Genomic DNA, 16,223 nt, shown 5'->3' with positions numbered 1-16,223 from the left:
ACACAATTTTGCAGATTCATGGTTTTTCACCAGACAGAAAGGGTATGAAAAATGTTAGTCTAAAAAGAAACTAAAGTTATCAGACAAATGCAGTAGAGTAAAAAGTAGATTTCCCTTTGAGATTTAGTTGCATAAAATGGAAATACCGTGGTAATCTAAAAGTACCTCACATTCGTACTTAAGTACAGTACTTGAGTAAATGTACCGTCACATTCCACCGCTGCTTATACTGCCTTCTCACACTCCACCTGCTCGTATTCATTGTTTCTCTGGCACAACAGTTACAGAAAAAAACAAGACTTTCCCAAGTATCTACATGTGATCACATGTTTGTTTACCACATTTTGAAACATATAACGTGGGGAAAATGTGTGCAAAAGTTTTCACACAGGAATCTACATGGGCTTCTTACAATACACCATGAAAATGTTTGAAAACCACATGTTTCCCATGGTCAAAATACATATTTCACATGGGCACAATCACATGTGTATGTGGTCACGTGAATACATGAGTTTTTGCACGCGTGAAATTCATGTGGCTTTTCTGTTACAGCCTGCAGAGAAGCAGTTTAGTGCATAAACAGATTAAAGGCACAGAGAGAAAAATCACTGCAGGTACTGTTTTCTATATTGCTGATTTGAGAGACAAACAAATCTCTATTTCAAATCTCCATCACTTACAGCGAGATAGAGCAGTAGCCCCAGTTCAGAGCATCGTTCTTTCCCTGATTCTCTTTGTTTTACATTTTGTCCTTTACTGATGCCACCGGAGTGATATCCAGAAGTAAAAGGACTCCATGACACACTGACACATCAGCTGTCAGACTGAGATCACAGGGCAGGATATTGATCCTGGGTCGACATTTGATCGGAACCCGTCTCTAATAATATTCAGAAAAGGCACACGTCTATTGGCTGAATTTTTTTCAAGTTATGACTTTCTCTTTTTAAAATCCCACTGATTTTCTCTCATAAAGGCAGAAATCTGCAGAGTGAAGATGGCTCGCAGCACTATCGTCCTCCGGCTGTGAGGCAGCCAGCTGGCATCTCTGCACAGTTGGCTGTCGGTGAAGTCTGGGCTGAATTGGAGCGTCTTCCTTCTGGCAGGAGGTTTAGACCAATGAAGAGCGAGGCCAGCAGGACGAGTTGTGTTGTGAGACTGCGCTAAATGCATCATAGGATAATCACTGATTCTGTGTATTCTAAGGTTTGTCAGTGCATGGAGGAAGATGTGACGGACGTGCAGGTTTTAGGGCTCCTAGTGATAATTAAAGCAATAACAGCCAGCTTACCTGACCCTTCATTTTTTTTCATAACTGAAAATTGTGACTGCTATATTTATTTGAAGAGGTAAAACAGGAGAGGACTGACTGATCAAGGGTGCTTTAAATACTGGTTAAATCAGTATTGGCATGATTGCAGGGCAGGCGTACGGGAGGTTACGTCACCCTCATTTATAAAGAGACTGAATGGATCCAGAGAGACAAATGTTTATTGTCAATGTTTAAACCATCAGCACTTCAGGCTACTATTATAACAACAATGATCGAGCAAAACAAAAAGCAGCAGCCAATTATCACACACAATCACTCGGGCAGTGTCATTTGTGGCTCTACGTACTGTATGTGTTGCTGTCGTGTTCAGCAGGCGTTTTAAGGGGCAGGCAGTCATTACTGGTGCACTTAGGGTCACAACACCAATGTGCGAAAAAGCAACATCCAAAAATGCAGTGACTTCAGCCAAAAGGTTCAATACAGTGCTGTCAAAAAAAAAGAGAAAGAAAAGACAGTAATATGAGGATAACAGTGCACCCTGTAAACTGCGTTTGTCACTGCGGCATCACGTTAGCTGTTAAGTGATATGACCCAACCATCAGGGAACATCCTTCAACCCCCCTCTCACCCCACCCCAACCCCCCTGGACACAGAGTGGGGCCACTTCACCTTCCAGACAGGCTCAAGTGCAATAATCCCACAAAGTCCTCTCAGTCGACACGTAATCTGGCAGGCAGACATCCCAGCTCCGAGGCCAAACATTCCCACATCAACACCGCTCCCTGTTTACTCCACTGTGGGGTCTTTCACGCGGTCAATACACAACATCGTGTTTGTTTCTACAGTGTTCATCTGGTGATACATACCACGCAGACCCTCTTAGCTGTCAACGTGTTTCTATTGTGTCTGCCTTTGCCGGGGCAGTCTATTATAAGACGCATGCCTCATTGTCACTGCAGAGTTTGACCTTGTTAACCTTAACACACTACACGCTTCCATGAGTCATATTTAATCTGTATCCTTAATCCATCATTTCCAAGCGTGTGACTCGCTGGGGTTTACACGCTTTGCACATCAAGTGCAGCTATTTTGCCATGAGTGGAGCACTTACAGTGCCTTAGGGGTGTTTCTGGAAATGTGTCATTAACTGCGTTTCCCCCTTTTTAATGTTAATGACAAGACTAAGGGTCTAAAGTCACGCTAGCAGCTCTGAGAGGTCTGTGAGGTCTCATGCTACATTAGTAAATGCTAACTGGCATGAGACCGCCACAAACGTTAACCTGGTGGCCGTAGAGGAAAAGTCAGAGGGATCACCAAAGTCAATGGATTCTTCCACTGTAGGCACCATTAATTCTGGTATAACATTTCAAGGCAATCCGTCTTATAACTGTGGAGATATTTTAGTCAAACAGTGGGGCACTGACCATCAGACCCACACTCCCCTGCTAAAAGCTGCTGGTTTGGTTACAAGTGCTATAAAAAAAAAAAAAAAAATTAAAAAAAATTAAATCATACAAGCAAGCTTGTATTGTTTATGTATTTAGTTGACCCCGCTTACACACCGATGCTGTAAAGATTCAGCTGTATAACAGGACAGAAAACTGAGTGTGAAGCTTGTGGAATTTAATAAGCATTCATGAAGGATTTGACTTCAGCATGTTGGAGAAACAATTTACACATAAAAAACCCAAAATACCCTCATCTTTACAGCAGACCAAGAAAAAAGCAGATCCACATGTACAGTTCCACCAAAACATTGTTTTTTTTCTAGTCTTTTCAAAATGTATTAACATATTAAAAAAAAAAAAAGTGGCACATTTCAATGAGTGTTATAATTGGGGTTGTTCCCCTCTGGCACCAGTGGCTGTAGCAAACACACGTTACGCTGCTTCTATACTTAGTTGTAAGAGGAACTAAAAATGGTAGTTGGAGTAGGATGGAGCATTTGTAGCATCAGTGGAGGCTACAGGAAGCAGCAGGAGCCCCGTGTTGATGTCCCTTTTACATCGATCCATCGCCTGCTTGTACGAGATCTTCTCTTGAGTGATGGGATCCACCAGCTCTTTTGTGTAGGAGGCCTCATCTTGCAGCTCATTTGCTGTTGTGGTGTCGATCAGATTGGTGGCAAGAGCTTTTTGAACAGTGAGGCGGCCCGCTTTTGAAGGATCCACCAACCCACCGGTCAGGTACTGCGCCTCCATGTACCTCCTGGCATTTTCTTTGGGAATGTACCCTTTCTGTACTGCCTGTCCTACTGCAAGTCGCTCTTTGGTCACCGGATCCTCAACCCCGGTGAAGGCCTTCTGGGCATTCAGAAGCTGATACATATGGCTCGTGTCAATGAGACCATGGTGGGCTGCCTTGTGGACGGACACTTTGTCCTTTTTGTTGAGATCAACGATTCCACCGGAGGCTGCTTGTGCCTCCAGCAGCTTCAGAGCTGTGTCGACATCGATGAGTTTGCGGGTGAGGGCACTTCTCACGGACATGCGGCTTTCAGTGGTCGTGTCAAAAATCCCAGAGATCGGGAAAAACTCATCACCTGCTGAAGCGCTGAGGTTTTCCATACTCAAACTGTGGTTAGTGTTGAGGCTGGGGTAGGAGGACCGCAGGGACGAAGGCATGGAGTTCAAGGGAGAGCTTGGGACAGCTTTGGTAGGAGACCTTGGCCTTATTGAAGGAATGTAGGGCTTACGAACTTCCCCTGCCACGAGGAGGGCAAACTCAGAAATGGGAATCTTTCCTTCCTTGTAGCGGATCACGTCGTACTGAGTCAAGCGGCCTTCCCTCAGAGCGTCCTTGATGGAGTACTGCTTCCCACTTTTTCTATCCTGAAAAATTGTTGTATCCCCATCTGGACCGGATGAAGTGATCTCCTCCCAGTCGCGCTCCAGCTCCGACAGTTGAATGTACTGGTTTCGACCGATTAGTCCTTGTAAGTAGGCGTCATAGGGAGACATGTCTTTGCCGGTTTCTGGATCCAGGATGGTGATCTTCGTAGAGAGGTTAGTCTCTCTGGTGTGAGTTTCAGAATGGTCCTCTTTCTGAATGCTGTCCTGCAACTCCATGATGAGCGTGTCTTTCTGGTGTACTCTGTCCTTCTCGTTCAGGATCTCTTTCTCCAGCCGCTGTATTTCAGTGGATGTCTTCAGGGTTCTCTGTCGCGCCAACTGGTTCCTCTCGCTCATCAGCTTCGATTGCTGCTGGAAGGTTACACTAATGCTCTGCCTTTGAGACTCGAACATTTTGAGCTGTCTGAGGAGATCGTCCTTCTCCCTTTGCAGAGCGTCTCGGTTGGAGATGAGAGTGGTCTCCTCCTGAGAAGTCACAGACTTTGATGTGTGCAGGTGGGTAATTTTCACGTTAATGTTCTGAATGTTATCTTCCTGGTTGCGCCTGAGATTTCTCTCCTGCGTGACGATCTCTCTCAGATGTTCCCTTTCGGCTTCCAAAGCTGGGTCTTTCTCCACACGAACAACCTCCCTGTAAACAACCTTCTCGACTGACTTCTCCTTTTGCAGGAGTTCTAACTTGTGCTTTATGTTGCGAATCTCTCTCTCCAGGCGACTGATGTCGCTGCCCTCCGTCTCCAAGGTAACGCGTATACCATCAGTGAGTATATCCAGCTTGGGGTCTCTCTCCACTTTCAAGACTTCCTCGATGATGATCTTTTCCTCAACGGGCGCTGGATTGTTTTCCAGCTCAAAAATACGAGATTTGATCTGCCTGAGCTCAGACTCCACCTGGATCTTCTTCTGACGATCAGGCATCTGAGCCAGGGTGTTCTCTTTTTCTTGAATCAGTGCTCTCAGCTGTCTGACCTCTAATTCTAGTTTTCTACGGGCTTTCATTTCATCGTCCAAGTTCTTGTTTAATTTCTCGTGCTCGAGGAACTGCTTGGGGTCCTTCTGAAGACGAACCACCTCCTGCATGATGATTTTCTGCTCTGGCTTCTGCCGTTCTAGGACAATGTACTGGTTCTGTAGATCGAAGAGACATTCCTCCACACTGCGGCGGTTGTGAATCTCTTCTCGTACGTTCCTTCGAAGTCTGTCTGCCTCTTTCTCCAGAAGAGGATCATTCTCGTATTTGATGATCTCTTTATTCACTAGCTTTGTCTCCACTTTGGATTTTTCAGCTTTCAACTCATCCCTCTCTTTACGGAGGTGGGTCAGTAGCTCTAGGGTGGTGTCGTAGTTGACTTGCAGACGGGAGACTTGGTTGTTCAATCTTTGTAATTCCCTGGTGACCTCTGGGCTCTTCTCTTCCTTGATCACCTCTTGGGTCACCTCCTTGTACTCCACTTTGGGCTTCTGAGCTCGCAGGGTAGTCAGAGTTGTCATCACTGTGTGCATTTCTTTCTCCAGGTCCGTACGGCTTCGACCTGACTCCTGCAGCTCTTTCTTCAGACGCATCAGCTCGACTTCTGTCTCAGGATCGACTCTGTAAATCTCATTGACAATCTCCTTGACCTCCACTTTCGGCCTGAGCTTGTCCAAGTCGTTGTAACGTAGCTGAAAGGTGGTCAGATCCTTCATCAAGATTACATTCTCATCCTTCTCTTCTTCCAAGGACATCCGCATCCTCTTCGACTCTTCCAGCAAATCTGGATCTTGCTGCACTTGCTTCACCACCTTGGTGACGATCTTGGGTTGGATGGTGGGGATGACCCTCTCCATTGTGTTTATCTGGCTCCTTGTGCTAAAAATGCTATCATTGAGCGACTTGCAGCGGGATTGCTCCTCTGCAATGTCAGTCTGGAACGTGAGCACAGCTTTCAGCATCTCAGGGTCCTTTTCAAGCCTCACCACTTCCTTTTTTACAACCCTCTCCCTGATTTTTGGCTTCTGCTGAGCCAGAACCGTGAGCTCAGTTTTCACATGAACTGACTCGGTGTTTCTCGTTTGGAGCTCCAGCTGTATCCTCTGCATCTCGTCTCGAATCTTAACTGCCTCTTTATCCAGCTTAGGGTCTCTCTCGTATTCAGTGAATACCTTGGTCACCAGCTTTGGTTCGACTTTGGTCAGCTGTATTTCCAGTTTGATAATCTTTTCTTTGATCATTTCTATCTCAGAATGGGTTCTTGTCCTCTTCAAAGATTCATCCTGGATGCAATTTTTCAGGGACTGCAGCTCCACCTCCAGCTTTGGGTCACGGTAATACTGCACCACCTCCCTCTCTTCCAACCTCTCCACTCCTCTCCTGTTCTTCAGAGACATGAACCTCTTACGGTATGTCTCCAAGTCTTTTTCAGTATGTAAGCGCCTGGAAACCTCCTCACTTAGTTCCATTTTCAGACTGTCCGTTTGCTTCAGGTCCTTCTGCTGGCTCTGCAGCTGCAGCTGCTGACTGACAACCACCTGGCTGACTTTATCTTCATTCTGCACACAAATGAAAGGACACAAATAATGAGAAGGTCAGAGACAATAATTACAATTTTGTGTAGTAAACACCAGGAATCAAGATATTTTAATTTTATAATATCATACCCTAGCTACAATGTTCTTTGCAATCCCCAACTGACTGAGCAGCTGGTGGTTCTCTGCAGACACCTCAGAGAAAAGGTTCAGCAGATTTTTCTCCTGTAGTGGAAAGAGAAGACAATGTTAGTTAAAAGATTGTCAATGACATATTTTTAATGATTTCTTAGTTGTCTTAAGGCGGTTGTCTAAAATCATACCGTTCTCTGTACACCCTGAGCCATTGTCAAAGTTTGACGTTTGTTTAGAAGTGGTTCCTCATCATTATCATCTTCATCTTCATCTTCATCATCATCACATCTCAAAGTGCCACGGTAAGTGTTTGACTTAATGTCATACTCCTGACAAGAAATATATTTAAACATTGAAGGATTAGGTACTTGGAAAGGCATACCTGATCTACTGTATATGTAAGGTATTGTATTTAAGTTGCAATTGGTAAATAAATGATTGCATTAAACTCACATTTAGGACACTCTGCAGATCACAGGAAAGATCCCTGACTCGGTGTAAATCACCTGACTTCTTCTTGATGTCCTCCACCACTCTCTAAACAAGGGACACGATTCAATAACGGTAACTAATTGTTTACAGAGGTTGTAGACAGGTTCGTGGAGATGTAAAGAAGCACTTCCACTCACCTTCTGAGAGTTCTGCTTGGCTGTTATCTGCGCCACATCATCAGTGGATTTGATGTTGTTACTGGGCAGATTGACCAAGAAAAAATCCAGCGAATGAACGGCATTCTGGAAATCTTGATTTTTATTGGTTACTTGCTGTATGAGCGCAGACCTAAAGGAGAAACATTTACATGTATAAATGAGTTACAGAATGTCACAGTTACATGAATTACAATAACACCTGATTTATTTGTTTTTCCCTCACCTCTCCTGGAGCTGATTATTGACATTTGTGTAGCGGTTCTTCAGGTTTTTCACCTCATTCTCCTGGCGGCGGATGTCAGGGCAGTATTCATTGAAACTCTGCTGCAGGGCCCTGCACGCTTGCTCTGTCAGGTCTAACTCTTTGCCTAATTTATTCAGCTCACCTTTACTCGAGGCAACGTCAGTACGTATGACCTGTTAGACAAGAAAAAAACAAAACATTTATGTCCATGTGGGGTATCCCATGTTGTATACCCTCATATGTTTTTCTGGTTTATAAAATACAGCACCTGCAGCTTGCGGTTGCGACTCTGAAGAGCATCAGGTTGATCAAGAATGGCTTTATCTTTAGCCAGCTCCTCCTCAAACCCAGAGACCAAACCTGCTACATTCTGCTTCTGTTTCTCCAGGAACATGGAGGCTGTCGCTCTGGTGAAAGGACACAAACAGAAGTTATGGGCAACTGTCCAATAATAAAGAAATAGATTTTGCAGGGCAGCAAACAACCATTATGAGTATAAGCTAAATGCTAATATAGAGCGATGCCTTTGAGCTAGCAGAGGCAGTCCACTTGATCTGCTCAGCTCTTCATTGTGTAACATGCACCATTCACCACAATCATCTAACGTACACACTCTTACAATTCGGCGGTCTATTTAAGATACAAAAATGTCCCATCTCTCTCCTTTGCCAGTGAACAACTCTGCTGCCTGATCTTTCAGCCCCACCATCACCCCAGCATCCATCCTTGCTCATCACTCCCTGGTATCTAAATCTCTAATCTCATCGGCTGGGAAGGATGAGGGCGGAGCCCCGATGCCAAACTCCAACTATGTCCTGCTGCTGTTATAAACATTTCAAACATGAGTTGTCTGACTGAACTTCTATTATGTAAAACAATATTTTATCTAAATGTTGAACTATCGCAACAGTAGAATAGAAAATGGGAGAAGAACAAGCATCATGCAGCAACATTGGCTTTAAGTTTGCTGGCATTGACTGTATTGACTTGAGCAATGGTGCCCTCTTCACGATGTAGGAGCAAAAGTTTCATTAAAGTGTTTGCTTTCAATGATTTTTTTATTTTTAAAATGCTATAATTTCATTCTAATCGTCTTACTTTTTGTTATACAGATTGAGAAGCGTGTTGAGGTCATTGATCTTGTTGTCGGCAGCGCTGAGTTTAGGGGGTAGCGAAGAGGTGGTGGGTCCCAGCGGTTTCTTGGCCAGAATGGGATCCATCTCTCTTTGAATGCCGGATTTCTCAGACTCCAGCTTCCTCACAGTCAGGGCAGATTTCTGAAGGGAGAGGACAATGTTTAGAAAGTGAAGGATTCATTTAAACTGTAACCTTGTTCATTTATTGCTGTTCATGTTTACCTCGTGCTCTTGGAGCCTGTTCGTCAGGTCTTGGGTGGGATTGTGGTTGTTGAGCGGAGTCCTCAGTCTGCTCAGGATTTCTTTCTCACTGTTATCCAGGGCTCTGTTGATCCTGTCGATTTCACTGACGAGCTCTGCAGCTTTGGGATCCTCTCGGGCGCTTTCCACAGCAACTGAGGAGAAGAACAAAGAACAACTGTGTAATTAAAAGTTAAATAAGCCCAAACATTTTAGAGAGGGCTTCATTCATGGTGTGAAAATCAGATAAAACAGGAGAGAGTTTTCTTCTCACCTGCCTTCTGAGGGCGAACCACCTCGACAGTAGGGTTCTTCAAGGAGGTTATCAGTGCGGATCTACGCCTCTTCAGGTCTGCCAGCTGTCTGTCCAGGCTGAACACACACACACACACACACACACACACACACACACACACACACACACACACACACACACCATCGTCAGTAAGGGTTCAGGCTTCATCTCTGCTTTAATCACATAAAGAAACAATGGAATTAAAACTGGAGGGGAGTTTGTACTCAGTACCTGCCCACTGTCTCCCGGGCCTCAGCATCAGGCGGTGGGACCATGAAACAGGCTCCTGGAAGGGTTTTCATCTTCCCACTGCTGTTCTGGAGCTCCCAGTTCTTCTTATTGCTGTTGGACTTTAACGTTAGCTTTTCATCACGTTTCACCATGCCCTGAAACAGGTAGAAAGTACGATAACATGAAAAAAAATATTTTCCTACATTTGTCAAGCCTCTGAAAGTGTCTGCCTGTAAATGAGATGCTACCTCTTCATCCACCCAGTCACACAGGGCCACGACAGTGGTGGGTTTGGTGGGCGGGATCCGGCGTAACTTCAGAGGCACAACGCTGCTGCTGAGCTCCTTGAGGGCAGCCAGGCGCTGCTCATTCCTCTTCATGGTCGGTTCATCTCCCTGAAAGTGGTATTGAATTAGAAATGATTATTTAGCAAGTAGAGGTAGAACTGATGTTTTTGATTTTATTTAAAACTAATTCTGCAAACTGACTTTGAGTTCAGTCTGACTTCTCGCAGATTATCTGGATGAATATGTAAGGTAAAACCTGGAATCTGTAACATGGGCTCATGTAAAAAGTTGTCAAAATGACTCCGTAAACCTGCTTCTTGGAACAGACCGCTGCAAAATGCAAAAACTAAACAAATACAGTGAGTCAACAGAGGAGCGGAAGAACCTAAATATTGGGACAAAACTCGTAAAACTGACCGGGTCACTTTTCAACAGCTAATCCTGTTGGCCGCCACCGACCAGTCAAATTGCATTTTACATCCACACTTATATAATATTTGAAAGAATCTTACTATGTGTTCTCATAGTCAGTAAAGGTGATTGACAGTAAACAGTATTGTAAATAGAGATATTGCTGCAAAGAAGCTACAAATCCTAAAACAAGGATGCTTCACACACGTCATCATCCTGATAGCGCAGAAGATCTAAACAATCAGCACAGTTTCAAGGTGGACACCCAAGATTAGTGTCACCAAGTCAGTATCTGACCAAATGTGAAATATGGCCACAATCTCTCCTTCTGTTTTAGTTATGGTTTTAAACGATGGGCAGAAAAGTTTTTTCAGAATGTTATCATGTCACATTGAAGTTAACCTTTGACCTTTTGGATATGAAACGTCAACATAACACCAATGAGTAAAATGTAAGGATTTTTTTTTTTGTCACAGAACAAACATACAGTATAGCACATGTTGTGTCTGATCTTCCTTCTCTGAGTAGACATGTAATCAGTCATGTGATCACCTGAAAGCTGATGCATAAATATGTTGTGTTTTTGGCTAAAATGTAACTCCTAGATGTTCAAATGCTGACTCGGATCAGCACTGAGCAACAAAAGTTAAACCTGTAGCAGCTGATTGATGTCTGACAAAATATTTTTCTTCTAGTGAGAGTTCAAAAATGCACACAGCAGCTTTGAATCACCTATTAATGTATTAAGTAGTAACCTTTATGAGAGTGCTTTTCTAATAAGACCAGGGGAACGTAGTGTAGCCTTTCCATACTTTTCAAGACCAGAGCTGCGAGAAAATCACAACATCGGAAAACAGTGTCTGTACCTCCAGTGCCAGCAGGGCCTCAGGGTTGCTCTTGTTGGACAGGGACTTAGGTTGCAGAGTGGAACTGAGTCTCTCCAGAGAGTCTGACAGCTGCTCTGCATCCAGCTGGAACTGAAGTGAACAGTCACGTCTTTACAACAAGGCTTTAGTGAACTGGAAACGTCTGACTTAGTTGAAGAATTACGATCATAGTCGGTGACAGTGTGAAGCTCTCTACCTTCTTGTAGACGTCGATGTTGTCCAGGTGTGCTTCTTGTGTGAGACACAGGTTGAGGAAGGCTTGCCACTCAGCCTGCACGGTGTCTCTGTGTGCCTGATACAAACAAGAGCCTCCGTCACTTCAGTTTTGTTGAACTAAATTTAAAAGCTGTTAAACTTCATTTGGATAATTATCATACACAGATGTATACGTTTTGTGTGTTTGTCTGATGTTAACCGGGTTGCCAGATTGTCTAGACAACAGAGTCCACACAATACATTGAATTTCAAACCTTAATGTTTCTTTAACCTGGCAACCCTCGACCTGCACAGCCAGGCAGCTGTCAGTGGTTGGTTACCCAGATGGAAATTGAGTGCTATGTGAGGAAGATATTCTGTTGTTTTTAACTTTCTCTCTGTGTGATCATTTTGGTCTTTAAATTATGAGTACGGTGATATTGAAAGATGAGTCGGAGTTACAAAAGATGGATATTAGCAGAGCGGAGCAACAGCTTGGAATTAAAGTGACCGCTGGTTAACGTGTCATCTTAATGATCATTTTAGCCACTATTTCAGGCTCATCCTGTTGTCTGACAACAGAATCAGAAAAATGTGTAAATGAGAGCAACTTTATCGGAAATTCGACCTTGTTAAAATTCAGTATATGTCAGCACAACGGGGACGAGAGAAGGGCTGACACAACCTGACGCTCAGCAGAATGCAAATACTGTACTCCAACACCCCTCCTCTCTCACTGAAAAAAAAAACTCCTGAATTTTGAAAGCTAAGTGTTGGCAGGTATAGTTATTGATCTGACAGACGTACTGTTATGGTCGGGCTGCCAGGGTGTTTCTTTTCAATGAGACGATGTCCTTCCTGGTGCAGCCGGTTGACCTCAGTCTCGTGCAATAGCAGCCCATTCTTTTTGAAATTCTGTAAATGAACACAGACATGAAGATGTAGAAAACATGGCACCATTTCAAGCATTCAAATCAAAATCTCCCAGAAGTTAGGCAGCTACTGTGTATCCTACTGATTCCCCCGGTTGGGTCCCTGTCTGGTGCAATGTGCCCCCAGGAGGATTAGACTTAAAGCAAGCTGATAAATAGTTTTAATATTTGTCTTTCTATAATCTGTTTACTGAGAAGAAAAAAACGACACAACAAACTGGGGAAGTAAAATCAGTAGCCATAATGTTGTCCCCATCAGGGCCCCTCACCTCATACTCCGTGCGGATGGCTGCTGGAGACTCAGTCATGCGATCGCTCCAGTCTCTGTTGAGGACCTTGTTCTGCTGGCCTGACAGGTAGATCAGCTCCTTACTGCAGCTCTGCATGTACTCGTACAGAGAGGCCAGGTGGTTGCGCCGGCGCTGGGAGCTCTCCTGCACAACACACAAGAAGCATACAGTAGAGAGCGGAGAACACACATCCCTTTGAATTTAATGCCTGCAAATGGCACAATTATTTGATTTATTTTTTTTAAACCCAAATAACTCACAAAAAGCTCAGCATATTTCTCTTTGAGGGCGGCGTACTGCTCCTAAAAAAAAATAAAGGAGGAGGATTTACAGGTTAATCATCTGCCCTGCATGTCGTCCTGCAGCGTGCACACGTGTTGCTCTGTGAGTTCACCGGTGAGGTGGTGGTGCCGGGCTGCAGCTGGCCGCTGTAGGCCTCAGTCTCCTGGTGCAGAATGTTATGTGCTGCGATCTGCTTCTCCACATCAGACAGGTTGGGGCCGTAAAACCCGGCTTTTACCTTTTTCTGTAAAACACGACATCACGCAAAAGGAAACTGGTCAACCTGTGACTTTTAAGCACCGAGGAGGTTAATGACTAGCATTTAAAAATGAGTCCCAGCTTGCAGAAAAGTTGTGGCTGATGTCAACGAACCAGTTTGTCATCCAGCAGCGGACCCCAGTCGACCTTCTTTGCCTGCTCCAAGACTTGAACCTTCTCATAGAGGTCATTGTAGATCACGCAGTCCTTTAACAAGCGATCATGGAGATTTCTCACACTGAAAAAAAAAAAAAAAAAAAAAAGACCGTTTTTAGTGTGAGTTTAATTTAATTTAGAGTTAAATCCTACTTCCGTGGGCAGAGAGCAGTGTAAGAGAATGTGTAAATGGAAGTTTGCGGCAAGCGTATCTGGATGGTATGTGACGGATCAGGTTTAGGTGTGTCTGTTGGCGTGCTGATGTTTGGGTGTTTAATTTGGTCTCTGACGCTCCAGAGTAAACGCACTCTTTCTCTATCTCTTTAGCCTGCGGGTGCTGCATCTTCTTGGATTTGTCCACGTCCACGAAAAGATCCTCGAGCAACCGGTCAGCCTCCGCCAGGTTGTCTGCCGCGTCCTTCTGGTGGACCAGTCGCTCATTCTTCCCATCGCGCTTTGTGTCCTACCGGGAGAAAAACAATGTGCATGTCAGGTGAAAACCCTTTTCTATCTCTGGATGTTTAGTAAAACTGCCCCGATTGTGTCTGAAAAAGGTTTTGTCGATTGAAAGTGATTTACTGGTTTCAAATCACTCTCAGCTGAAGTCCTGATATTTCTTTCTCAAAAGGTTTTCCTCTTTCAGAAAGGCCCTGCTGTACTTCCACCTTTAATGGCAGCATGATGGGTTAGACAAAACCGTTTTCAGCATACATTGCTGAGATTTTCTGGCACATAACTAATTAAAATGCCTGCTCTTTAGTATTAAAGAGGTTGGAGGCTTTGTTTTAGTGCATTAACACCTCCTGCTCCTCGACCTCTGGTGCACGTGGACATCTTACCAAAGCCAGCAGCTCCTCCGCTCGCAGGATGTTCTTCTCCACTTGGTCTGCGTTCTTTTGCATGCGAGCGATCAGCACAGACAGGTTGGTGGCCTGATTCCTGGTTAGAAACACACAGAGAGACGACAGTCAGAAATCCTCCTGAGTAATGACACACTGCAGCCCTGTGCCTTAACACTCTTCATCACTCACGATCACTCTCTGCAGACACTCTCCTCCGCTCTGATACGAAAGCCAACTATTTATCTTGACACACCCTGATCGGGACCAGGGGACGTGTCATGGGGCGGAGGGAGGAGTGCCCCCCCCCCCCCTCCATGTTTCCTCCTGGTAGCAGTCATGAATGTTGTCTGAGTGCGACGCAGACATTTCTGCTGGGGCTAAAGGTGTGAGTGATTGACGGCGAGGTTATGACATTTGTAGTCACACATAATGACTTGTAGTAGGAGGACTGATGGAGGAAGATTAGTTCCTGCACTGTATTCTTCGAACTGAGTCGGACAGTCAGGAAGTTACTGACTAACTTTTCACTCTCATACAATTATTTCACCGTTTTAATTACTTGTTATAAGCTCTTCACGTGTTTTGCAGAACATATGACGTTTAAGGGCCTCTAAAATATGACTTTTCTACAGATTAAACTGTCTGACATTTACAAGCAGAGCTGCAACCATTAATCAGCTGATAGATAATTGTGCCACTTTTTTTTTTATAACATTTGAGCTGTTCTGTACTTTTTTTTCAATATTTACAAAGTAAACAATCAATTAAATGGGAAATATTATATCAAAAGTTGAAAATTAAATCATTGATTGCAGTAAAACAGATACAAAATAGCCTCAACTGATGATAATCCAATGATATAATATAATATAATATAATGTACTTTTAATACTTAAAGTACATTTTGCTAATTATATTTTATTATACTTTATACTATCAATGTTTAATTCAGGGACATTTTCAGTGTAGCACTTTTAATGGTAGATGTCTACAGAGTGGAAGTGGTACTTCTAATTAAATAAAGGGTCTGAATACTTCTCCTCCACTAACAGCCTCTTGTCTCTGCTGTCCAACATTTGGGTGAATTGATAAATCACAAACACACAACCCTTCTGATGCTCGGCCGTTTCTTGGCACAACCACGAATATAATTGACCACATATATGTCACGGGGAGACAAAGCAGAGGTAGCAGCCGGGAGAAGACCCTGCCCTGCCACTCCCTCATCACCCTCACGTCTCCTGTCTCCGTCTAATGTTCAACAGTTGTGTCCCCCCCCCCCCTGTGGCGACAGGTCGAGTAGATATTAACACCTGCTCTGAGAGAGGAGTCTACTCATCCATCGGCATGTGTGACTTCACACAACATGATGCACGGCAGCGGGAGTCCCTCCAAAACAACCGCTGGTTCCGCTACAAACTACAACAAACTCCTCTATAACTCCTGTCCGTGGTGGATTACACACTGTCAATCAGCTTAATGAGTCACAACACCGGCCTGTTGAGTGGCACCACACGTGGATTTAGTGAGTCAGGGAACGTCGAGGACAGCCAACACCCTCAGGGCAAAGATACAATTAAAAAAATGATGTGGTTAAGTGAAGGAGAGGTGACCGCACGTAAAGTTAAGTGACATGGTTGTGCCATCAGAGTAAACGGGGCAAGATTGCGCCATGTCAGATTGAGAGAGGGTTCATTCACTCTCCAAAGCTTTTCATACCGCGTTTTAAACAATGAACGACAGACAGAGGGCTTCTTTGTGTTAAATACATACATGACTGCTGCTGTCATATGGGGCATTTTCATTGTTTATCAAAAATAAAAAACGTCAAATATAAAAGGAATCATGCCAACAAAAAAACAACAAAAAAAGGGGAGCATGCCTTCGGGAGTAACAAAAACAGAGCATCGAAAAGAGAGAACACGAGACAAACTGTAACGTAAGACATAAAACCTGACACACACACACAAACACACACACAAACACACACACACACACACACAGAGGAAGTCCCAACTCACTTGCTGATCTTCACAGAGCTGTATTCCTTTTGACTCGACATCTTGGGAGACCGTTGGGGTCCTGTTTGTGTAATCTGAGTCCAAGTGTGTCTCTTCGA

The 16,223-nt window shown here is 44.1% G+C and overlaps 1 protein-coding gene across 1 annotated transcript; it reads right to left on the bottom strand.

Moving 5' to 3' along the window:
- Positions 1 to 1,476: 1,476 nt before the first annotated feature.
- On the bottom strand, positions 1,477 to 16,223 carry evplb (envoplakin b). Its single transcript, XM_069149476.1, has 22 exons — positions 16,126 to 16,223; positions 14,102 to 14,201; positions 13,571 to 13,725; positions 13,221 to 13,344; positions 12,961 to 13,092; positions 12,827 to 12,868; positions 12,546 to 12,710; positions 12,152 to 12,259; positions 11,346 to 11,441; positions 11,129 to 11,239; positions 9,813 to 9,959; positions 9,565 to 9,719; positions 9,313 to 9,410; positions 9,021 to 9,193; positions 8,761 to 8,939; positions 7,931 to 8,069; positions 7,642 to 7,835; positions 7,398 to 7,548; positions 7,222 to 7,305; positions 6,957 to 7,097; positions 6,766 to 6,858; positions 1,477 to 6,657 (listed from the first exon to the last, which is right to left on the bottom strand). The coding sequence occupies exons 1-22, from the start codon at positions 16,164 to 16,166 to the stop codon at positions 3,190 to 3,192; spliced, it is 6,096 nt and encodes a 2,031-aa protein (XP_069005577.1). The 5' UTR covers positions 16,167 to 16,223; the 3' UTR covers positions 1,477 to 3,189.

Source organism: Embiotoca jacksoni, unplaced genomic scaffold (genome assembly GCF_022577435.1).
Source record: "Embiotoca jacksoni isolate LCO1_2020_lvr unplaced genomic scaffold, fEmbJac1.0.p SCAF_15, whole genome shotgun sequence".
NCBI classification, from domain to species: Eukaryota; Metazoa; Chordata; class Actinopteri; family Embiotocidae; genus Embiotoca; species Embiotoca jacksoni.
This window is presented reverse-complemented; position numbering and strand designations above follow the sequence as displayed.

Excerpts from the sequence above, each read along its gene's own strand:
- evplb (XM_069149476.1), bottom strand. The coding sequence starts at position 16,166 with ATGTCGAGTCAAAAGGAATACAGCTCTGTGAAGATCAGCAA. Across the intron at positions 13,093-13,220 it reads CGCTGCTGGATGACAAACTG|AAAAAGGTAAAAGCCGGGTT; the intron begins GTTCGTTGACAT and ends CGTGTTTTACAG. Across the intron at positions 12,260-12,545 it reads CCATCCGCACGGAGTATGAG|AATTTCAAAAAGAATGGGCT; the intron begins GTGAGGGGCCCT and ends GTTCATTTACAG.